General features: G+C 38.0%; 1 protein-coding gene across 1 annotated transcript; it reads right to left on the bottom strand.

Moving 5' to 3' along the window:
* Positions 1-15,683: 15,683 nt before the first annotated feature.
* LOC105436772 lies at positions 15,684-22,257 on the bottom strand. The gene is made up of 2 exons (XM_011662709.2): positions 21,152-22,257; positions 15,684-16,542 (listed from the first exon to the last, which is right to left on the bottom strand). The coding sequence occupies exons 1-2, from the start codon at positions 21,929-21,931 to the stop codon at positions 15,730-15,732; spliced, it is 1,593 nt and encodes a 530-aa protein (XP_011661011.1). The 5' UTR covers positions 21,932-22,257; the 3' UTR covers positions 15,684-15,729.
* Between the last annotated feature and the right edge of the window lie 2,683 nt (positions 22,258-24,940).

Genomic DNA, 24,940 nt, shown 5'->3' with positions numbered 1-24,940 from the left:
TGGACCTAGAATATCATTCAGACTACCATCACTTCTTGCTTCATAGTTCAGGTTAAGTATGAACTCAATCATGTACTGGTACAGCTCAGGAGCCTCTTTGCCTTGTCTTGGATGTTGATACATATCTCTTGCATAGGCTAAAGTAAGGTCGACTACATGGCTTATGATGGATCTGGCCGTCTCCCTGGACTCTCCACAGGCAAATAGCAACATATTCCGGAGGGACTGAGCATTCTCAATAGAACCTATCTTCTGAAGACTATTACGAAATACCTGATTTTCTTCAGGGTTTCCCTGGAGAAGTTTTGCGAAGTGTCTAGCAGCAAGCTTCTGTTGAAATAGAGGACTGAGAAACCTAATGACCTTCCCTTTAGCTGCCTGTTGAGATGAAGGATTGATTTCATCGATGGATGATCTCACCAGGAGTCCTAAACGACACCCTTTCTCGATCACTTCGGTTGCCAACTCACCACACACGTCATGAAAGTCACCTTCACTCCAGTTTAGTTTTTCTTGAGGATCCCCCTTCAGATACCAACTGATTGCCACGGCTGACAGCTGCTTTATGATCTCTTCCTTGGATAGTGATGTGTCCTGACAACCTGATTGGCTTCTCAGCGTGGTTGGCTTTGCAGGTCCTATCTGTCCTCTTGAACCTAACGAAAGAGCCGCCATGGCTGAAGGATTTTTTCCGCCGGTATCTGGGCTGTCAGCATTCGCTTTTTCCTGTGTGATGTTGGAATTACCGTCTTCTGCATGTCTTATGATGCAATCGATAAATCTGTCCATAAGTGCCGAACTAGTTTTCAGGTCACCAAGCAATGTCGGGTACTCGTTCCATTTCACAATTTGGCACATGATGCTAAGGAGCACTGGAGACGCAGCCATGTTGCTAACTTGTTCGGTGTCACGAAGGTACTTGTCAACTTTTGATCCAAATTCCTTTCTGGTCGTGAACACCTTGCCAATGTAGTTGGTGACTGACCCTTCACTTATGCCTTCTACCTTTACATGTTCGTAGTTTCCATAAACTTCACGAAAATGACCAACCCCGCCTGATGTGGTGGCAACCAAAAGAGTGAGCTGCTGAAAGTTGCGTAGGAGAACCATGTCTTCAAGGGAACTAGTCTTATTCAATCGATCCGTCTGTTTCCATTTGGGATAGTTGTCCAGGATAACCATGATCTCATCTTGGCATTCTTGGCACATACCTTCAATTTCCTCAGCATTGATAGCGGAGTTAGCTGGCAAACATTGGTTAGTGATTGCTTCCTTGAGACTGGTCCCTTGCTCCATTTTCGCTCCGTCGATATAGAAAACAAGAGAAAAATCTCTCAGAGGACCACATCTGTTGCGACACCAGTTATGGAGCCACATCTTTATTTCTGTCGTTTTCCCGACACCAGGTGGACCAAACAGGAGAATTCTCTTCTTTGAGAAGTGGGGATTCTTGAAGAAATCGATTGCCTGTATGTCCGCCATCTGTGGGAGATCTGGGGATATTTCGCTCTTCCTCAGAACCACTGGGACGTGCAGGTCTGCCACTCTATGAATCTTGTCTTGTGTTGAAGGAAGGAGAGGTACTTTCAAGATGTTGCTGCAATCCATGTAATGGAGCCTTAGCTCTTTACTACATTTCATGATTAGGCTAACACAATAAGAAGAAAGAGACAAAAGTAGGGAAATACAATCGATGCTACATTCGAGTATCAGTACACCACCTTTAAAATGTACGAATATTACGATGACATTATACGTTATTAGAACACGATTTCTGTGGGATATACAATAGAGTATTTAAATTGCCCTTCAGACATTTGATTAATTACACAACGTGATTAATTATTTGCCTATCTTTATTTACTGTATCCAATCCAATGTGAACTTCCTTCCAGCTCATGTCTTAAAGAATAGGAAGATCCAGGATATCACTACATTGTTCCCATTATTTTCTTACTACAACGCATTCAAATATATGTGCATATATGTTTCCTTATCTTTTGCACTGCATGATCATTTATCTCTTGAAATGAATTTAAACCTGTATAAATAACGATTAACATAAACAATTTTATAAAGCAGTTTAAACTGAAATGCTCTTAATTTATAATCTAATGTGCTGATTCTCGGACGAACACAAACCTTTTCATTTTCTTTAACCGACAGATTGTACCATGATTGTAAATTATGAAGACTAACGGAGGAAGTCAGGCAGTTTCTGTACGCAGGTCCTGTAAAAATTCTTTGTACAGAATGATTCAAATTGGATAGTTTTCTATGTAAAAATAAATTCTATTTTTAGACTGTCAAATGAAATTTGCCTCTTCTTTAAATCGAATTTCCATCCTACAGGTGTATTAGCGTAGATTTCTAAAGAATTGACGTTTCCTCTTCCTCTAGTCCCATACATCTAAAAAAAGTGTCGGACTTTAATGATCCTTTTCCATCTATTTTTTATTTATTTCTATTCTTTTTACAGGGTAGCCCATTCACCAACAAGTAGTGGTCTTCCATGGGGCCCTAAATGAACATATTTACATCGTTTATAACATTTATACAGAACAGTTACAAAAATAATACTCGTTTGCAAAATAAACATAATATCATTAACCTAGTAAACAGTAATGTCAATAGGAAAATATTAATTAAGTCGCAGTTATGTGAATAAGTCATGTTAATATTACAGAACATGCACGTAGTGCATGTTCGGCTGAGCCATTCACAAATTTCAACTTTGTTTAAACAATCTCTTATTGAATTGACAGAGGAAGCCGTTCTCAACGAATTATCTAGCTTATTCCATTCAAATATGGAAGAAACAATTGGGCTACACTTATAACAATCAGTGTGAAATCTAGGCACACGTAAACATCCACCGTCTATTTGCCTTGTATGATGCTCATGCACATCATTAGGATTGATTAAGCCTACCTGAAGGTAAGAAGGTGCTAAGTTATGAACGCATTTATAAATCATCATAACGCGACTTAACTCAAACCGCTTGTCTAGTGTCATCCATTTCAGACTTGTGAACAAATCAGCTGACGGTGTGTCATATGTCTTGTTCAATATTATTCTTGCGACCCTCTTTTGAATTTTTTGCAGCTTAGTTGTATGAGATTGAAATCTGTTCGACCATACAACAGAGCAATAATCTACTCGTGGCAACACTAGACTGTTATAAAGTAACTTTAAGGATTTTTGAGGCAAAAAACTCTTTGCTCTCTTTATCATGCTAATATTTTTCTGGGTAAGTTTACTTACGTTTTCGATTTGTTTAGACCATTTCAATTCTTCATCTATCAAAAGTCCTAAGCATTTGGTGAATTGAACTCTTTTGATCAAATAGCCGTTTAATGAAATGGTGAAAGATTTAATTTTCTTGAGATTAGCAGGAGAGCCTATTAACATGACACAAGTTTTTTCAGTGTTAAGAACAAGACGATTTTCCTTAATCCATGCCATGACTCTGTTTAATGCAACAGTTAATTTTTCTTCCACAACAGTTGCATCATTTGCACTGACGGTAAGTGTCGTGTCGTCAGCATACATATCTATGATACCTTCATGAGTACATTCAGGTAGACTATTAACATATATTGAAAATAAAAGGAGACCAAGAATTGAACCTTGTGGCACATCTAATTTGATGGTTGATGGATGCGACTTGGCTCCTTTGAATTGGGTCACTTGTTGTCGATCCCCTAAATATGATTTGAACCAATAAATAGTCCTATTACTACAACCTATACAAGCTAGTTTATGTAGAAGTAGCTCATGGTCAACAGTATCAAAAGCCTTACGAAGATCTATGAAGGCAACTCCAGAAATTTCTTTGTTATCAATATTCAACTACCATTGATTTACAAGTTTTGCAAGGGCAGTAGCTGTTGAATGTTTAGGTCTAAAACCAGACTGATTAGGGTGTAATAATTGATTCTCGTCCAAGAATTCACTGAGTTGTTGGTGGACGGCCCTTTCTATAATTTTACTCACGATAGGTAATATTGAAATGGGGCGGTAATTATTCAAAGAAGAAATATCTCCAGATTTGGATATTGGTACTACCCAAGCCTTTTTCCATTCACGTGGAACAACTCCTGTAGACAGGGGTTTGTTAATGATATCACAAAGAGACTCTGCGATAACATTCTTCGTCATCTTTAAAAGTTTACAGCTGATGTGATCTTCACCAGTTGCTTTATCTATACTCAAATTATCAATCTGTTTCAATACAAAATCCTCAGTAATCAAATTCAAATTAAATTGCGAATGAGTTGGACCAATATTATTGTCTTCGTCTACTCTCAGTTGAGACGTATTCCTTCGCAGGTCCTTTGTAATCTTAGTAACATTAGAAATGAAAAAGTCATTAAAAGCTTCAGCAATATTTGCATTGTCTGACACATTAGCACCAACAACATTTATGCTATTAGGAGATATAGGTAATGACTTAGGCACAAGGTTTTTCAAACATCTCCACATTTGCTTACTATTGTTATGATTTTGCGAGATCTGGTCGGCATTATATTCTTTTTTTCTTTTCCTCATGAGATGAATAACTGTATTCTTTAGATATTTTTAGGTGTCCCAAAGATCATCACTTTTGTTAGCTTTAGCAGCTTTGAGAACTTTATCACGTCCCGTCATAAGCTTAACAATCTCGTCAGATATCCATGGACATGCCTTTTTTCTTATCCGATTTTTACATACTGGTATGTGCTTGTTGATTATATTATTGAATAGAGTCAACCACATATCCCACGCAACATCAAAATTATCTATATCTTTTATGACCTGCCAAGGAGTACTTCTCAATTCACTGTAAAATTTCCCTCGTCAAGATTTTTAAACGAGCGAAATTCTGCGTATTCTGATTTTTTATGGATCTTTGTACTAAAATCGCAAACCGTATACACCAAATAATGATCACTTATGCTAGTTTCAAATATTCCCCATTCATTGTAAAGTTCCTTGTCTGATACAAATATCAAATCAATTAAAGTAGAAGAGGTATTTGTAACTCTTGTGTCAGTATCAATTAGCTGACTTAGTCCGTACATATTTGTATAAAACATTAACTTTTCAGCATTCAGATCAAGTTGGTGTGGCAAACAATCAAAATTGAAATCACCTAAAATAATACAGCTCATATCTTCCGAGAGAGCAGAGTCCAAATTTCCGTCTAATTCTTCAAAGAAATCAACGTGAGAATTTGGAGGTCTGTAAAACTCTCCAACCAGGATGGGAGACTTATTTGGATAATGCAATTCAAACCAAAGGCATTCTAAAGTAGATGAAATCAAATCATCCCTTCTTTTATGATTGAACCTCTTGGATATATATACAGCCACACCACCACCATGTCTCGTACGGTCTCTACGTAATAACATATATTCATCAATTTTTGTGATTTTTAAAGGTCAAAATGGTTCAGGAAAGAGCTCTTATGTGAGGAAGGTTACTCGATCATATAGAAAGTACAACGTCTGTCTATTTCAAGAAGATCTGTCAAAACTGAATTGGCAGCATATACATATAGATATGGAAATGTGAATGTAGCTTATGAGAATTTGTATGATATGTTTGTAAATGCATGTGATAAACATGCACCTAATGTGACATTCAGCAGTTCAAAGAAAAGATCTACACCAAAAAAGCCTTGGATATCAACAGGTATTGTAAAATCTATCAGGAAGAAGCATAGTCTGTATAACAAATATAGGTCATCAAATTTTAATGAAGAGTATGGAAATGAATACAAGAAATATAGAAATATGTTAGTATCTATTATAAAGAATGCTAAAAGAATATATTATAGCGAGTCCTTTAGCGAAAATAGAAATAATATGAGGAAGACCTGGGGAATTATCAAAGAGTTAATTAGTAGAAATGATAAAAATAAGAAAACAAAGATTGAACAGTTACTTATTTTCAAGTGACGAGCTCTGGAGCAATCACATCTCGGTATCTGTCTCAGCTATCTAATATGAACAATTATATAATACACTAATATCATCAATAGAGATATATTTTGGGTTGGTTAAGAAGAGGCTGGATAATTACAGGTACTATTGGCTAAATGGACATACTTTATAAAATATATGTATGTCTTAAAGGGGTCGTTTAACAATGTTAAATCTGAGATGCACGGCCCTACGTGTTATCAGTGCCTGTGATATGGTGTTATATTGAAGCCCTAACAAAATTGCGCTTAAAAATGATCAAGAAATGCCTCAAAAAAAGTAAAAAGCTTTGAGTGACCGGTTTTACCATACTCGTTTTCCCCCAATAGACTGTAGTGTTATGAAAACCGTTTGGCCAACGTAAATTTTGATTTCGATTTTCATTCATAAATTGTACTGTATTTGTATTTATTAACATTTATTTCCTCAACAGTACAATATGAAACACAATGTATATATAAATGATATATATGTAACAATTATTTCAACATCGAGTATACAGTAAATAATTCATTCGGAAGGAGGCGAAAACCTGGAAAGCATAGCTTGAGTTAGGAACGCCCATAATAAGTTAACACAGTTACCGAAAGAACATTATAGATATTATTATGAAACAGAACGTTAATAGGAAAGAAAAATAGTAAATGGAAAAGAGAAGAAAAAAAAAATCTGACAGGCGATCGGCTAGTAAAAGTCATGGGGTTCCTGACTGACCTAAGGATTTGTAATTATCATTGCAGTATGAGCTAAACCAAGGATTTTTTTAAAGGATCTAAGACAAAGTAACCGGATCCCTTTAACTCTTTAGGGGGTCTGCAGCGAGAGACCTGTGTTCAGTGATTCTTAGCAGTTAGCAGTACGTTACTTTAGTTATTTTGTATGATTTCTCACTAGTAGGAGTATGAGTTATTGTTAGTAGTCACATTATTTTTGTTTCCATTGTCGATTAATTGTTTATCTTTGTAGTAGATGCTAATTGTTGTTCTGTGATTAAATTGTGGAGAATGCTGTACTAGTATCAAGTCGTAGTTATACGAGAATGATATCCGGAATATCGATTATGTAATTATACCAAATACATCAAATACTGCTCAATTACGTATCATACACATATTTGAAGAATTAATCTCTCTTACATCTAAATAAACAAGAGGATCATCATGGGATTGATTTATTGCCATGTGAGAGCACATTGCACCACAGCAGGACCCCAGTAATTTCGTCTCACTTTGTTAATTTCTTTCCACATTTCACTTTCTCTGCCATGGTGTCTTTATATAAATAACACAAATTAAGATCATAACCAGCTATCAGCTAGAGAGACAATTCTGTACTCCAACATTAGTGTTTGATTATTCGTATTATACCTTACGCTTACATGTTCTGTTGTTATTTATATATATACATTTTTTGGGAGAAAAATGCAGACAAAAATCTAAGTCTGCAGCCCCCCCCCCCCTCCTGAATTTCAGTGCCATTCCGCAACTGGGAAGCATTGATATTTAAATGTAAAGTTATCAAAATAAATAAAAAAAAAACTTACTCGTTTGTTCTTCCTCTGGCTTCATGCACATTCTGCACACTGCCTGGAATAGCGACTCGTGGCTGATCACCTTAAATTTATTTTTGTTGTAGATAATACGAGAACAAATTATCAAAATTAAGATCTATGCTAATTTGTATATACTATGACAATCCTTTTCCCCTGCATGTTTGAAAACAGCGTGAAAAAAAAAATTGTCAAAATACCCGGAACTAACGTCCTTTGGTAAAACATCAATACACATTTGGCACTTTCCACCTATGACCAGTTGGGATAATAATAATAACTGGGCACTGATACAGAACAGCATTGATGTGGATGAGACTTACCTGGGTATTCATAATTATTATTATTATTATCATTATTACTACTATTACTATTATTATTATTAGTATTAGTAGTAGTAGTAGTAGTAGTAGTAGTAGAAACAATAGTAACTGTAGTAGTATCATTATCAATATATAGTTATGATTAATATTAATGTTTTTCTTATAATCGTTATTATTATTATCATTAGTATTACTATTATTGTGGTTTTGTTGTTGGTGGTATTTCTATTCATGTAAATTATTCGATATATTCACCTGTTATCCTTAGACAGGGAGTTAGCTCATTTTTCGTTAGCAGTTCCACTAACTGATTTCTCCTTTCTGGCTCTCGGCAATAATTTAAGAGGTGTGAAGAGTCTAGTGTTTCCAAGAAGCCGAGTATCAAATTTTGTGGGAACTCAAGGTCTGATAACTGACTACTCAAATTGTTTGGTTTAAATGGCACAATTTCTTTCTTCTCATCTTCTGAACTTGAGTCACTGGAAAGAATAGAAAACCAAAATAATGATTTACACTTTTTGTCAGATGTTGTTAATTGGTATATATTCATTTTTGAAAGAAATATAGTGGGGGCAAGGGTGGCGGAGCATCTCTTGATGTTGGGTTGCAGCAACAACAAATGGAACTTTATGGAAAGAATGGGCAACTACAATTGGTAACCTCAAAGCGAAAATTAATTTCTTCAGTCATTATATATACCCACCATTCAGGGGCGATGGAGCATTTTTTAAAAAGTGGTAGGGGGTGGGCATCAACAAAACGGGCATCTATCAAAAGAAACCTCAAAGCAAAAATAATCATGTTCAGACATTGGTAAATACCCCTACATTGATATTATGAAGGGATGGTACCAATATTTCTTTCTCTCTTTACACGCCGGTCCAAGATATTGCTTAAGGGATAGTTGAGTTCCGTTTTTCAGACCGCATACGCCTTTAAAGTGCATGGTTATTGCTCTTATTCTTATCTATGACACTTTTATTGCCCTTTTAGGACCTTAAATTGCTATGAAAGTTATTTTATACCCCAAAAATGTGTGAAATTTAGCGAATACGATCATACCAATACAGCTCCACTTTCAAAAAAAAAAAGGTGACCGTTAAATAATTAATTAATAATAGCAATACATGGGCCGGCTGGTTGTGCGTAATATAACCAACACGAAAAAGCCAACAAAAATGCCAACATCGGCATTGACCGAAATGCAATGTATACTTCGTTTTTTTAACGGCTGGTTCCAATTATCGAATATTTGTGGTGGTACACAAATATTATAAATCGTTATATTCATGGACATTTCAGCCGTCTCTAAACCGATTTTGATCAAACAAAGACGATTTTGTCATTTAAGTTGTACTGTATGTTCTTTCAAATTTGACACTCAGTTTTTCATTATCTCACAAAAAAACACATTTTGTGTAGCGCCCTCTGCAACAGAACTCAACTATCCCATTAAACATCATACTTTGCAGTTGGGTGTGATGGTCTAAATACAATTTTAAGATCTGTGAGGTAATAAGGAAATGTTGCCCTTAACTCATAGCCTGCCATGAGGCTGCATGCACGCTATTGTTATAGTGCTTTGTACACGCGAGCAAGCTACTGTTACTCTGCTTCTTGCATGATTGCACGTATTCGTAATAGCAGTTATTGTTCATGCCTATTGGACTGTACCTAGTGTTTTGCACGCGATATCGATAGTACCATCGCGTTAATCCGATTATCTCGTTATAAATTTGGCACTGTGGGATTTGTGGCTTGGCACAATGGGGATTAGCCAAGTGGCAGGATAAGAGTTAAAAGAAGCGCCCCATTTCATCTCTGGTAAGTGACCCCTTTTAAGGTATGAGAAACGACCCCTTTTTAGCTCTCATAGGTGCCCCTTTTGCTTTGACAGGTGCCCTTTTTAATTTGTTATAAGTGCAATTTTGTGCTCTTATGAATGCCCCTTTATCAGAAGGGAAAAGGGCACATGTCAAAACACAGTGAAAGGAGACTTTATTCGACTTAAAAACAGGAAGGCGAAGAAGCGGAAGGGGAACTCATAACAAGGGAAAACGGGAACTTATCCCCAGGTAAAATGGCACTTGTTATAAAGGAAAGGGGGCACATGTCAGAGTAAAAGGGGCGCATATGAAATACAAAAGCGCACTTTTCTTCCGTAAAAGGGGGGCTTTTTAGGGTACTCGACAAAATGTGTGTTAGGGGATAGACTGTTGCTATGCAGCACCCCCACCCCCCGGGAGCGCCGCTTCTGTTGAGGTTTGGGGATGGGAGTAGATGTAGGACTACATACAATGTAAGTTGATTATTTCTGTAAAAATCAGTTATTTATAGGAACTTAACACAGCCGTGCTCTCTACAAAATATTATAATATTATATTATATTATAATGTAACACATAATGATACACCTTTTTTTAGATTGTTGTTACATGCAATACAAACATAGACGAAACTCGGTGTTGTGTACAGGGAACAAGAAGGGCAGTATGGTTAAACACTTTTCCCGCTCCCTTTACCAATTATATAATAATACATTATGATGCATATTATGAATGCTTTTATAATAAGCTGAAATAGAGTTAACCTCAATTCCCTCCCCACTAGAAAGAGATAGAGAGAGAGAGAGCAAACGAGAGAAGAAAAAAAAAGGAAGAAAGGAGGAGAAATAACCTGATAAAAGAGAGAGAGAGAGAGAGAGAGAGAGAAAGGGAAAGAGAGTAGGATACTGTCGATGACATCGAGAGAGAGAGAGAGAGAGAGAGAGAGAATAAGAGAAACATGAAATATAGGAAATGTAATCCATCTTCTTTTATCTATGACATTATGTTCGCTCATGCATTAAAGCAATCTGTATAATAGTACATACAGGTAGAACGCCATCCCACTTACCTACTTCGACGCCGTTGAGAACATTGATGATGCGTGCCAGAGGACATCCGGATCGCTGGTGACTTAGTTCTGATGGCAGAAAACAAGGAAGGGCTACACATGAAATAACGTTAATGGCAGCAAGAATAAGCTAAAAACGAAAGGCCTAAAACAAGTAAATAAAACGGAATTGCTAGTTAGTAGCATGGGAAAGACAAGGGCGAACACATCGGACAATAGTTGGAGAAGTTCTAAAGCAAGTGGAGGAGTTTGAGTACATTGATGCCATGGTGATGGTCGATTGGCCCGACCCTTAACATTAACAAAATGCCTGAAACATAATGCATTGCCCTACAGAGGAATTTTTCCTGTTGGGGACTGGGAGAAAATGCAATGAATTATTGATAATTAATTGCATTTTTTTTGTATTTGTGGGGGCGACGACGTACCCTAGCCCCCCCCCCCCCCCCCGCTGCGTACAGCCATGATTCAGTGGCTAAGCAATGGCCCCGTTACTGTGAGGCCCGTGAATGAAAACCGTGTCCATCATCTATATTAGTGCCCTTTTGTGAGGCATTAATCCTCATTACTGTCAGTTATGACTTAAGATATAGGTCCCCTAGTTGATTAGCATAGTAGCACCACACATGCTTTATCAGTCACGCAAAACAAACACTCGAAAATTGTTATTCAATAAAATCTGAGAATGTATGCTATTATTTAGATCTATTACGAATAAATAATTGTCATAATCATTCCATAAATTGGGAAAAAAAATAATTATTCCACCTTTATGACCAACATATGGGCTACTCCCTACTATAAGTAAACCAACTCGTGTAACTAGAAATTTTGCTACCGTGGTTGATAACATATTTACCAACTGTATTCACATGCATTTAAACTGTGGTATCATTTATTCAGATCTTTCGGATCATTTTCCAATATTTTGTATAAGTGACAATATATTTGTTCCTATTCATTCATTCTGTGGCAAATCAAGAGTAATCACCAAAGAAAAGATTTTGTTATTTAAGAATAAGCTACGATTGATTGACTGGTCTGTAATTTATGGTAGTACAGATGTCACTGTGTCATATGATCTATTTATTCATAAGCTTAGCTACCTTTATTTTGAACGTTTTCCCCTTACAAAGGTAAAACTGAAAAAACACGATAAACCTTGGATCACCCGTGGTATTTTAAAATCTATTTAGAGAAAGCAAAAGTTATATTGTCGTTATATGAAGAAGGGTGACAGTCGTACGTGAACAAAATACGTTGAATATAAGAACATATTGATTGATTGATTTTTATTCGACAAGCTTCCAATATACAACAATATACAATAATAACAGATCAAAAATAAGTCAGCTTGAACAGGATAACCCACGAAAGCTCGAGAGCTTATTTCCAGTGGGGTCCCTTACAGACATGTATACAATTAATAAATTAAAATAGTAATATTTACAGACAGATAAGAAAATTAAAAGAACTACTTATTAAAGATAATAATAACAACATTAAACTGATGATAGAAATGATATTAAGTACAAGAAGAAAAAGAAGAAGGAGAAGAAGAAAAAGAGGAGAAGGAAGAAGAGGAAAATAATGATGAATTTGTAGAATTTCTATAACGTACGAAAACATAAGTATATACAACATGAAAAAGTATGAACCGACAGAAGAATAACAATTTCAATCATATAACATGTCATTCACTTCTCTTCTCTGACTGTCAAGTATTAGGTATTCCTTTAATTTCCTCTTAAAATGATCATAGTTTCCTATTTCTTTTACACCATTGGGAAGGGAATTCCAATGTTTTATGGCATTGTAATAAAACGAATTTCCAATACTACCTACTCTTTCTGGTAAGTTAAAGTTGAATCGTCTATTTCTTGTATTATAATCATGTACGTCAGTAACAAGATCGAAGTTGGATCGAATATAATGATTCGCCCTAGTATGATATATTTTATGCACGTGATGCAATGCGAGTTGTTTTGATCTTTGGTCGACTTCAAGAAAACCAGCTTTAGAAAGTTCGCTATAGCCAACATGAGTTCTTGGACCAGAACAGTTGATAAATCTCACCATTTTGTTCTGTATAATCTTCAACTTCTTTTGATCTGACTTGTTTATGTTACTGTACCATGCAGGGTTAGCATAGTCAAATAAACATTGAATAAGAGCAAAACAGAGTGTACGTCTTGCTTTTAAATCCATACAACTTTGATATCTGTACAAAAATTTCAGACGAGAATTTGCTTTTTTTACAACTGATTCTACTAAAGATGAAAATGAAATTGCGCTAGCCAACTCAATGCCTAAATACTTCACAGACTCTTTTCTCTTGATTGCTTGATTATTGTGTGTCACTTTGAATTCAAATGACTTTTTAGAACTACTTTTAGAACAAAATAAAATGCTTTCTGTTTTTCCCAAGTGTAAAGAAAGCTTATTATCAGTCATCCAATCGACACACGTAGACAGCTGTTCACTGAGCTTTTCCTCAATATATTTAGGATCAGGATTTGAATAGAGTAGTACGCTGTCATCTGCGTACAATAATAGTTTGAAGTCTTTTATACAAATACACATATCATTTATATAACTTGAAAATAGAATTGGGCCTAAAATACTTCCCTGAGGAACACCGCATGTTATAGGCATTAGTTTGGAACGAATATCATGAATGGCCACTACTTGGTGCCGATTAGATAAGTAGGATCTGAACCAATCTAAACTTGCCTTATCAAAACCCATTAGTTGTAACTTCTTCAATAAGACGCAATGATTAACTGTATCAAAAGCTTTTTGCAGATCAAGGAGCACCATACCAACAAAGCGTCCTTGGGAAGTTTCTCTCCTCAAATAATCAGTCAAATGAATTAGACATGTTTCAGTCGAATAATCATGTCGAAAACCAGATTGAAATTCATAAATTATATCATTTTCTTTGAAGTATCTTTCAATTTGAACACAGACCGATTTTTCTAGAATCTTTGATGCTACGCTTAAAACACTAATAGGTCTATAGTTGCTAACATCAGTTTTATCTTTCTTTTTATAAAGTGGAGTCACTTTTGCTATTTTCATATCTTCTGGAAAAGTACTCGTCAAGATAGATAGGTTCATTAAGTAACTTAGAGGCTTAAATAAAACCTTCGCACCATCTTTTAGAAATTTAGCTGGAATCAAGTCTAACCCAGTACTTTTTGATACATTCAACTTACGTAACTCTTTGAAAACAAATTGTTCACTTATTGGTAATAACTCGAAGCTGTTTTCACGTACACCTTTTCTTTCGTAAAAGTCACGAATACAATCATTGTCTGCGCTGAAAAAGTCTTTGGAAGGGGGGAGTTTGTCTACTAATTTGGCAGCCACATTTGTGAAATGAGAATTGAATTCATCAGCGATGGCCATCTTATCATGACATAATTCCCCATCAATTTTAATGACAGATTCTTGTTCTTTTCGCTTCTTATTTTTCAATCCTAAGCTTTTTAGATTCTGCAAAAGTTTTTTCGAATCTTGTTTATTTTCTTCTATCTTGTTTTGTAAGTAATCGAGTTTAGCCTTTTTCACCTCTCTTTGGACCATATTTCTTAATACTCTGTATCTTTTATAGAGCTTCTCATCTTTTGCTCTTTTCCTCCATTTTTTGTATACTATATTTCTCTCTTGAATTAGGGAAAGAATATCTTTAGTCACCCAAGTTTCTGATCTTTGTTTTATTCTTATCCGTTTCAGTGGCGCTATCATATTCAAATTTGAGATAAAAACATGTTGAAATATTGACCATGCCTCATTTACATCTGTACAGTCAGTTATTCGTGACCAATCAACAACAGATAGTTGAAGATTGAAAGACTCTTCTGTATATTTTTTCATGGATCTGATATCATTAGTCCTGTGATGACCTATAGCCAGTCTAACATTTTTCCGTGTACAGAAAGTAAAATAATGGTCGCTAATACCTAGATCAATGACACCACTTTGACTTATTTTATTTTCTTTGGTACAACCAACATGATCCAATAGAGAAGAACATGTAGGTGTAACGCGTGTTGCCTCTTTAATGAGTTGACTAAACCCATGAAGACTCAACAAGTCAATATATTTTTTAGCCAGTGGCGATTTGCGAAGAAGACAAATATTCATGTCTCCTAAAAGAATTATTTCGTCATCCTTCTTTAATGTATCAAGAATATTGGACAATTTCTCGATAAACAAATTGTTTTTCGGAGGTCGATACAGAACACCAACAACAATTGGTTTTGATCTTGGTATAAGCAAATTTATCCACAGGGATTCCGTATCTCCAGTACTTATAGCATCCATAATATTAAATGCAATATCATTTCTGATATAGAAACATACACCACCTCCAGAGCCAGAGGATCGATCATGGCGTATGATTTTATATCCGTCTATTTCAATTTCTTCATCATTTATGGAATTGTTTAACCATGTTTCAGTGAAAGCAATAATAGACAGCCTTTTTCTTTTAAAAAGAATTCTAAGTTCCGATATCTTGTTTAGAATAGACCTCACATTAAGGTGTAAAAAATGAAGACCTTTAACTTTAAACTTTTCTTCAAATTCTTGATAAAGAGAAGTGTTTTCATCTCTGAGGTTTGGCTGAATTACTCTTGCTATCGCTTGCTTTTCAGGTGTAACGCGCGTTATCTTAAAATAGTTTTCTTTTAGTCTATCCTCGTTTTGGCTTTCTTTCTCTAAACAATCGTCGTTAAATAATGAGTCACAAAAAGATGGCAGACAACATGTTAAACAATTCCACTTCTCATCAGGGCATTCATAATATAACCTGCGGTACTCTGAAAAACTGATAGCTTGACAATTAGTGTGAAACCATTTTTTACAATAAGAACACAGAAGGCCGTGTTGATTACATTTGACTGGCTTATCACAGTTCCCACAAGGGAACTTATATTTTCGACCGTCAACTATAATTTTCGGATCATCACTAGATTTTGTCAAACTTTCACTTAATTCAATACCCTTCTTACAAATTGAAGATATTTCGCCCAGTCTTTCATGTCCACCTTGGATGGTCTGAAGGCTGGTTTCAGTCGTGACCTCTGTTTGACTGCACTGAAATCCAAAGATCTCCCAGAAACAGATTCGGCGTAGGACTTTACGGGGCTGCTTTTCTCCTCATCAGAATGAAGACTCTGGTTTTCTCGGTAGATGGCTTGATGCCGCCTTGCTCCAGGTTCACTGCCTGTAACTTGATCGGACGACCGTTGAGTCCAGCCATGGCCTCGTGTTGTCGGTTGGTCAGCACTGTTGATGAGGCGTTTCAGGTTGCCTGCCAAGATTCGTTGACCGGCTCTGTTGAGGTGAACGCCATCACGCCCGAGATGCTGCTCGCTGATATCATTGTTGATGATGAGGCCCCATCTGTTCTCGCTGGCTGCCAACTCCATCAGATAGTTGATCTCATCAACCCGCTTCTTGTCCGCTTCACTCTCCCCTCTACGATGGATGATCGTAGAGACTGAGACGTTAAACCCCTCGGCAGCAACAGACTTGCCGAGGTCTGTGATTTGGTGGCAAACTTCACCAGCACCCTCAGAGATGTTATTGGTGCCAGCGTGGATGATCAGTTCTCCCCCTGGCTTGAGAAACTCGCAAGGTGAAGAGGTGAATATGTCTCTCACTTTTGCACCGGGAAAAGAGACGCACCTCACATTCTTGCTGCGGGAGAGATGTCTTCCGTCGATGTGTTTTATCATGGAATCACCGACCACAACTACATCTCGTTTGTTGCGGATCACACTATGTCGGTGGCGGTATCCCTCTATGGGAAATTATGGGTATACGGGCCGCACGCATGTGCGTGCGTCGGGTTGCTTTGCCTGCCTGGTCGCACGTACGTACATATACATGCGAGCTTGTATATAAAGGGCTTTTGGCCCGTTGCCCGGGGCAGAATTACCAGTAACCAGATAACAGAAGTATAGACTACGCATCGGAGTGCACTACAAGCAACGGAGATCATCACAGCAACCAGCAAAGGACAGCATCGACGGATTCTGACATATAGTGACGACTCTGGTGAGTAGATTTTACTTTAGTGGCGCTGATATTTGTATTATTGAGTGTGTGACTTGATTCTTGTATTGTGTACGTTAGTTTGTAGTTGACATGTGCGTGCCGTATTTTGGCTTGTACATGTGTACGGCGTAATCACGGACAAGTTCGTGGATCCGCCGAGCTAGTATAACAGGTTAGTATTATTGCTTGTTATTTTTGCTTTTGATTGATTGGAGGTTATATTTTTAGGTTTTTTCCGTAGAGTAGTAGTTTAGGACCCGTTTTCTTAGCGATTTTTGTGTTATTGGGTGTGGCAAGGGACGCCACGTCGGCACGCCCTAGACGCTATTTTTGCATTCCTTCTATTGTGTACCGCACCCCATACCCTATGGTACCTTATTGTTATACTGGGTTGGAGTTTTTCGGGTGCGTACCTTGTATGAGTGATTGTTTGAGGCTGGGTTTATCCCTTCATTTACCTTAGCTTTGGCGTATTATCTTTGATATTTTTGATTGTTTGGGAGTGAAAGTATTTGCTTGGTGTGATTTGGGGTTCATTCACCTCTTATTGAAATTGTTTTTTCCACCCAATTTCGGAGTGCCGATTTTGTGTGAGTGGGGAGGGAGAGTGAACCACAGTGGTTATTGCATTGCTGCTGGAATTAAATCTTCGCTAATTTAATTGATCATCGCTAATTTGATTAATCATTTTTGAATTAGAGTTGCTTTCCTACAATTAATTAATCATTTTTGAATTAGAGTTGCCCTCTTACAATTAATCAGTTTGGAAGCAGAGTTGCCCTCTTACAATTTTAAGTAACGGGCTTCTCGCTCCGAATGATTTATTGGGTTCAATGATTGTAGGCAAGGGCATATAATTAAATATACTGTTAGGGTTTATATTTTATAAATCGTAGTTAAGTTACTGTAGTGAATACAAATATATATTTAAAAATACAAGTTTATCAAGCTGTTGAATTAGGTCTGAATGTTAACCGTGACATAGTGACCTAATCAACGGCTGTGAATATTGTGTTTGAATATATCGTATTTAAATTTATTGATAGGAAATTAATTTATTTATTAATCGTAGTGTAAGTTACTCCGCCAAAGATATATTGCGGGGACATACAAATATTTCTAAAGAATACAAATTCATGTGAGCGGTTGAATTTAGTCTGAGTGTCCACAACCAGGGACATATTATAGGGACTTTATCAGCGGCCTTGAATATTGTGTTTGAATATTTGGGTTTGAATTTGAATTATTTGAGGACAAGTCTCCTTCTTTGAATTGAATTCTGTACTTGAATGTTTGAATATTTGAGTGTGAATTTGGATTGAAATTATTTGGGTTTGTTTATCAGTAAAAGTCTCCGTTTGTAAATTAACATTCTGTATAACAGAATAGTAAATAATTGTTCGCCTGATTGAACAATTCTCTCGTGATATTTTAATAGTAAGTTAGTAGGGAATTGTTCGTTTGATTGAACAATTCTCGCGAAATATTTTAATAGTAAGTTAGTCAAGAATTGTTCGTTTGATTGAACAGTTCTTGCGCAATATCTTAATACTAAGTTAGTAAAGAATTGTTTGGTTGATTGAGCAATTCTTGTGCAATATTGTAATACTAAGTTAGTAAAGAATTGTTTGTTTGATTGAGCAATTCTTGTGCAATATTGTAATACTTAGTCATTTTTTTAAGGTTGATAGTCACGTAAAGTGTATACTGTTTCTCCCCCTCGCAGGTCGCGACAGGGCCATTCTAGGCCCCGCGACCAACATGAGGCTGTAGTTGAGTCGGATCGCAGAGGGAGTCGCTATGACTCCCCTCGATCGGATCGCCAAGGGAGTCGCCATCGCTCCCCTCGTTCAGGTCTCCGAGGGAGTCGCCATGATTCCCCTCGATCGGATCACGGAGGGAGTCGCCGCGATTCCCCTCGATCAGATCGCAGAGGGAGTCGCAGTGATTCCCCTCGATCAGATCGCCGAGGGAATCGCTATGATTCCCCTCGATCAGATTGCAGAGGGAGTCGTCATCACTCCCCTCGATCATATCGCCGAGGGAGTTGCAATGATTCACCTCGATTCAGCGAACGAGGGAGTCGCTATGATTCCCCTCTATCAGATCGCCGAGGGAATCGCTATGATTCCACTCGATCAGATTGCAGAGGGAGTCGTCATCACTCCCCTCGATCAGACGACAGAGGGAGTCGCTTTGATTCACCTCAAAACCGGAGGGGTGACCGGTATGATAATAGTAGGGAGCGAGAATATCGCTATTATGACCAGGATTCCCCTCGAAGTCACAGGAGTGACCGTAGTGAGTCAAGAGGCCAACGTCCTAGGTCTCCTTCCCCATATCGTAGATCCCCTCGTAGGTCGCATGATCTGCGTAGGCGGGATCAGAGAGGGGAGAGTAGCGAGGGTGTAGAATTCGAATCGCCACCCCATGTGAGGAGGACGATGCACCCACCTATTCGGGACTCACAGTCACAGTCCGATAAGGCTCCTACCATTAGGAAATCGAACTTGCCCCCAACCCCTCCGGCACAAAGCGGCTTGGAAAAGAGGGTTACTTCTCTGGAGGGCAAGATGGATAAGATGGAGGGCAAGATGGACTCGATAATTGAAGCGCTGAAGACGTCCCTTTCAGTGATAGGGCCCTTACAGACTTCAGTCCAGAGTCTGGTTGACAGCGTGAGAAAGTCGCAAGCTTCTCCCGCCCGCTTCAGGGGCAGAGCCTCTCCCGCCCGGGGGAATTTCTTACCGGGCCGGAATATGGCCTGCTACCAGTGCGGGAAATTAGGACATTTTAAAATAGAATGTCCCGAGAGAAGTCCCGGACTTAAGGTTTCCTTCGTCTCCGAGGACCCGGGAAACGACTCTGGATCAGCATTGGGGTTGGACAAGGGTGGACCAGTGTACAATAATTCGGTAGCATTTGGAAGGGATTCGCCTCCCCCGGAAACGGGGATTAATGGTGTTTCCTCTGATGCTACAACTAGTGTGAACCCACATCCCGTTTTGGGTTTGGACAAGGGTGTACCAGTGGACAATAATTCAGTAGCATTTGGAAGGGATTCGCCTCCCCCGGAAACGGGGATTCATGGTGTTTCCTCTGATGCTACGATTAATGATAACATCCACGAATCTAAGCAGATTTGTGGCGGCCAGGACAGCATCGGTAAAGTGGAAGTGCCGGGGGAAGTTCCCAACCCAATCTCTAGTAAGAAAGAGCTTCCTTCTCACTCCCCTTCCGCGGGTGCGACCCATGGGGCCAGGCCTCCAACGGAGCCAAGCCCATGGCTGACACCCCCCTGGCCACCGCCTACCGGTCAGAATCCCGACAACCCAAAACTGGACATGGACAGATGTATGCCGCAGTAAGTCACCATCCACTTTTAGTATAAACATAAAATTATGGATTGGTGACAAACCCATTCGGGCAGTAGTACACACGGCTGCCGAGGTATACTATCCTCGTCGCTAACTGGAATGATTGTGGGACCGGTTGATTTGATTTTGGGTGGCAGCAAATTCAGTGAACATGTTTGTGTTGCCCCAATCGATGATGACATGTTGTTAGAGGCAGACCTCCTGCGGAAACATCGTGCATACATCAATATACCGGATTCCTTATTAACCTTTCAGGGCGAGTGTATAGAAATGACCTGTGGCGAAGATGTGAATGAAAAGTATTCTTTGCGAAGTCAGTAACCATCCCCCCGATGGCGGTCAAACGGGTGCGATGCAATCTCGATTCATCGCGTACGAGTGACCAATTCATTGTGGAGCTGGATGTAGCCTTGACCGGGAATCACCCCAGCCGGCTTCAGCTGCTGGAGAAGTTTCCCTTGCCCCAGCTGGGGAGTAGGGGAGAGTCGTGGTGCTCTTCTTCTGAAGAGCCCTCCCGCTCCGGGAGGTATATGGGGAGGGGGCTTGGTGCTCTTCAGAGCCCACCCCTTCCGGAGGGTTTGGAGCTCTCGAGAGCCCACCCTTTTTAAGTTTGTTTACCCTCCCAATATCCGGCTCTATTTACAAGCTAAAGACTATTTGTTTTTTATCTTTCGCTTGTTTTTATAGTCGGGAGGAATATGGGAAATTATGGGTATACGGGCCGCACGCATGTGCGTGCGTCGGGTTGCTTTGCCTGCCTGGTCGCACGTACGTACATATACATGCGAGCTTGTATATAAAGGGCTTTTGGCCCGCTGCCCGGGGCAGAATTACCAGTAACCAGATAACAGAAGTATAGACTACGCATCGGAGTGCACTACAAGCAACGGAGATCATAACAGCAACCAGCAAAGGACAGCATCGACGGATTCTGACATATAGTGACGACTCTGGTGAGTAGATTTTACTTTACCTCTATCTGCTCATGGTATGGTGGTGAAGTAGAAGTAGTACTAGTAGGTGTTGACAAAGATCGGTCTGAGCTGTCATCAGTTGCGTCGTTGTCAACAGTTGCGTCGCTGTCATCAGTTGCGTCATCAGAGATAACTTCAGAATGGGTGATGTTGGTTTTGGAGAACAACTTCAGGTGCTTGGCCTTGTAGTCACGAAGTTGATCTTCAATTGGCATTGATACACTCTTGGCACTGTTGTCTGATTCCGTGATCTCGGATAGTATTTCAAACCGGTTATGCGTAGCAATTGTCGGGAAATATTTGGTGGTAGGCCTAGATACTTGTTGTTGTGCCCTCAGATTCCCTTGCTCCTTCTCCTTCTCCTTCTCCGTCTCCTTCTCCTTCTCCTTCTCCTTCTCCCTTGCACTACATCCTGACTTATGGATCCTGCTGAGTATCGTCGTAGAAGTAGAAGTAGAAGTATGCTGTTCGAATAGATTGTTGAACTTCTTCTCGATAGTATCTAGCCTACTATTCAAGCCTTTTATTTCACTCAGTACATTATGCAGTAGTTGTCGGCAGTCTGCGTCATCATTGAAGACATCATCTGGCTTTTCATGTTTATCTTCATCTACATCACCAGCGGCATTAGTGTTCCCTATTTCGTCTAGGCCTACTGCATTTTCTAGTCTTTCAAGAAGGATCGCCTTTACTCCGTTTGTATGCATACCTCTTTTCTGTAACTCAGCACGTAGTTGCTTCACGCGGAGTCCACGTAAATTTGTTGGTAAAGTTTCCATGGTTACGTTGCTGCGTTGGTATCTGCTGGTCCTTTGCGTAACTTAACTAGTATGGCGCAATATTTTTGCGCACAATTGTTTTGATGCTACGCAGAGTGTTCAAATTTGAAATATAAATTCGCTAAAAAACTGGATTAAAATTGACGAAAAACGAATATATCTCGGAAAATGTTCACATACCGTCGAAAAGAGTGAAATGTCCACAATCACAGGAAAATTTCCAAGACGTAGATGTATAACAGTCAAAAGAAAGTGCACTATAAACGCACAAAATATGGGAATTTACGGAGCACCACAAACACACGTCTGCCTCTGTCAGAGGCAAAAAACACACTTCATTCGCCGAAGCAAAAAGATGTATTATGAAAACCTATTTAAAAAATTGAGAGGTGATATGAAAAAAACCTGGTCTCAAATAAACAATTTATTAGGTAAAAGAAACAATACATTACCTTCTCACATGTATTACAATCAGGATAAGATACTTAGTAAAGCATCTATTGTTGAAGCATTTAATAGGTATTTTGTTAATATTGGAAAGATACCACAAGAAAAGATACCAAATTTTTCTTCTCACTTTCTGGATTATTTATCAAACCGTGTACCAAGTTCACTGTTCTTTAATCCGACTTCCAATACTTAAATAATCAATGTTCTCTCATCCATTAAAGAATCTGCTGCACCAGGTTCGGACTCTATTGCTGCACGTGTCATTAAAGGTAAAGACCAGTTATGGTCATGCGATTGCATTGTGAAAGAAACGTTGTGGAATCGATCAGAAAAGGTTTATCATCTAGCATCTAGCATCTGCAAGGTTCTGGAATCATCAAAATGATAAGAAATTTGGCCCATTCTTCGTAAAGTTACAAGCACTATACACAGAAAGATGTATATGGGACTACCCTATATCTCTCACAGACCATGAGAGAAACAAATTTACCAAATATATGAATAAGTAGGCGGTTTCCCGGCAAATTTTTTATCATCATGTATTAGTCAAAACATATTGTTTCACACGATTGATAATGAGAGCTTCCATTTCAATTTTTGAAATTGGGGCGTTTCCAATACTGGTCTTTACCTTTAAGGAATGCATTCACACAATTGTTGATCCACTTTGTTATATCTTCAATGAATCAATGTCACAAGGTATTGTCCCTGATAATCTCAAGACCGCTACGGTAATTCCAATTTACAAAAAAGGTGACAAACATGACATTGTTAATTACAGACCAATTGCTCTGTTAACTTTTTTTTCCAAAAATGTTAAAAAGGATAATCTACGACAGGCTGTATACATTTTTTGCACTAAACAATATTTTGATACCCAACAATTTGGATTTCGAAAGAATTTTTCTACTGATCTTGGCGTACTGATCTTGGTTAATACTATATCACATGAAATAGATGTTGGTAATTATTGCCTTAGTGTATTTATGGACCTGTCAAAAGCATTTGACACCATTGACCACCACATCTTGTCATTTTCAAGACTTATATGTGTATAGAGTTAATTGTGCCATTAATTTTCTTAATTGTAAATAATGGAAACCATTGTTAAAGAAGATGTAAACATAATGCTTAGAGATTGTGTATATGCTGATTGTGGTGCATTTGACCAGAATCTACAAGGACATTTCGATCTTTTGCATGTAAATGCCAAGAGTTTATGTAAGAATTATGATGAGATGTTACAATTGTTGTCTTGCTTGAAGCATGATTTTTCTGTGATAGGTGTCTCTGAAACTTGGTTTAAAACTCCAACTGATATCAATATGTTTCAGATACCTGGTTATTCTTTTGTTCACATATGTAGGGCAGACAAAAATAGCGGTGGGGCATGTCTGTACATTAAAGATGATTTGGAATTTAAATTCCGTTTTGATTTATCTGGATCCAATTCAGGGTATGAAATTGTTTTTGTTGAAATAACAAACCTCAGTAAAAAAGATTATTGTTGGATGTGTATATAGGGTTCCAAGCTATAATAGTGTATCCTTTGTGGAAAACATAGAACATCAGCTACAGATATTGAGTAGAGAAAACAAGGAAATATATTTAATGGGTGACTTCAACATCAATTTAATGAACTATGATACTGATCGTAGTGTTAAAGATTTTGTAGATTTCATGTACTCATTTGGATTATTTTCTCTCGTCACTAAACCTACCCGTATTACTGAAATTAGTGCAACATTGATTGACACTATTTTCACAAACTGCATTCAAAATGAGTTTAGCTCGGGTATAATATGTTCAGATATTTCAGATCATATGCCTATATTTTGTGTTAAAAAGGGTTCTGTGGTAACTTCTGTCAAGAGAGATGGACAAGTTATGAAGCGGTCAATAAATGATGAAATAATCTCAAGGTTCAAGCAACACTTAGCTGAAATTAATTGGCAGGCTCTGCCTTCACTGGAAGGCGTCAATGAGTCATATGAACATTTTCTACAAATATTTCTGGAATTATATAATTTATGTTTCCCATTAATCGAAGTATCGATAAAAAGTAAATGTAAAAAGCCATGGGTAACTCGTGGTTTATTGAAAACAATAAATCATAAACATAAGCTTTATGGTAGTTATGTCAAGAGACCAACAGCTGAGAATAAAAAGAAATATATCGATTATAAGAATGTCTTGGTTAATACTCTTCGTATAGCCAAGCAAAATTATTACAATGATTTGTTCCACAGTGTTAAAGGTGATATTAGGAAAACTTGGTCTCATATCAATGAATTGTTAGGTCGGTCAACTAGGCATTCACTCCCTCAAGAGATGGATTTTAATGGAGTACTTCTTTCTTCTGCCAAGGATAGATAAGGCTGAAAGTTTTAATAAATATTTCATTGGATTACCCATGAAAATTAGTGCAGACATTCCTCAAGTACCACAATCTTTTCAAGATTATATGAAACAGTGTGATGATAATGCGTCAATGTTTCTAAAACCAACTTCAAAATCTGAGATCATCGATATTGTGTTGTCTTTGAAACCATCTAAATC

Source organism: Strongylocentrotus purpuratus, unplaced genomic scaffold (genome assembly GCF_000002235.5).
Source record: "Strongylocentrotus purpuratus isolate Spur 01 unplaced genomic scaffold, Spur_5.0 spur5_scaffold_20, whole genome shotgun sequence".
In the NCBI taxonomy this organism is placed as follows: Eukaryota; Metazoa; Echinodermata; class Echinoidea; order Camarodonta; family Strongylocentrotidae; genus Strongylocentrotus; species Strongylocentrotus purpuratus.
Note: the sequence above shows the minus strand (reverse complement) of the source record. Positions and strands in the feature narration are given on the sequence as shown.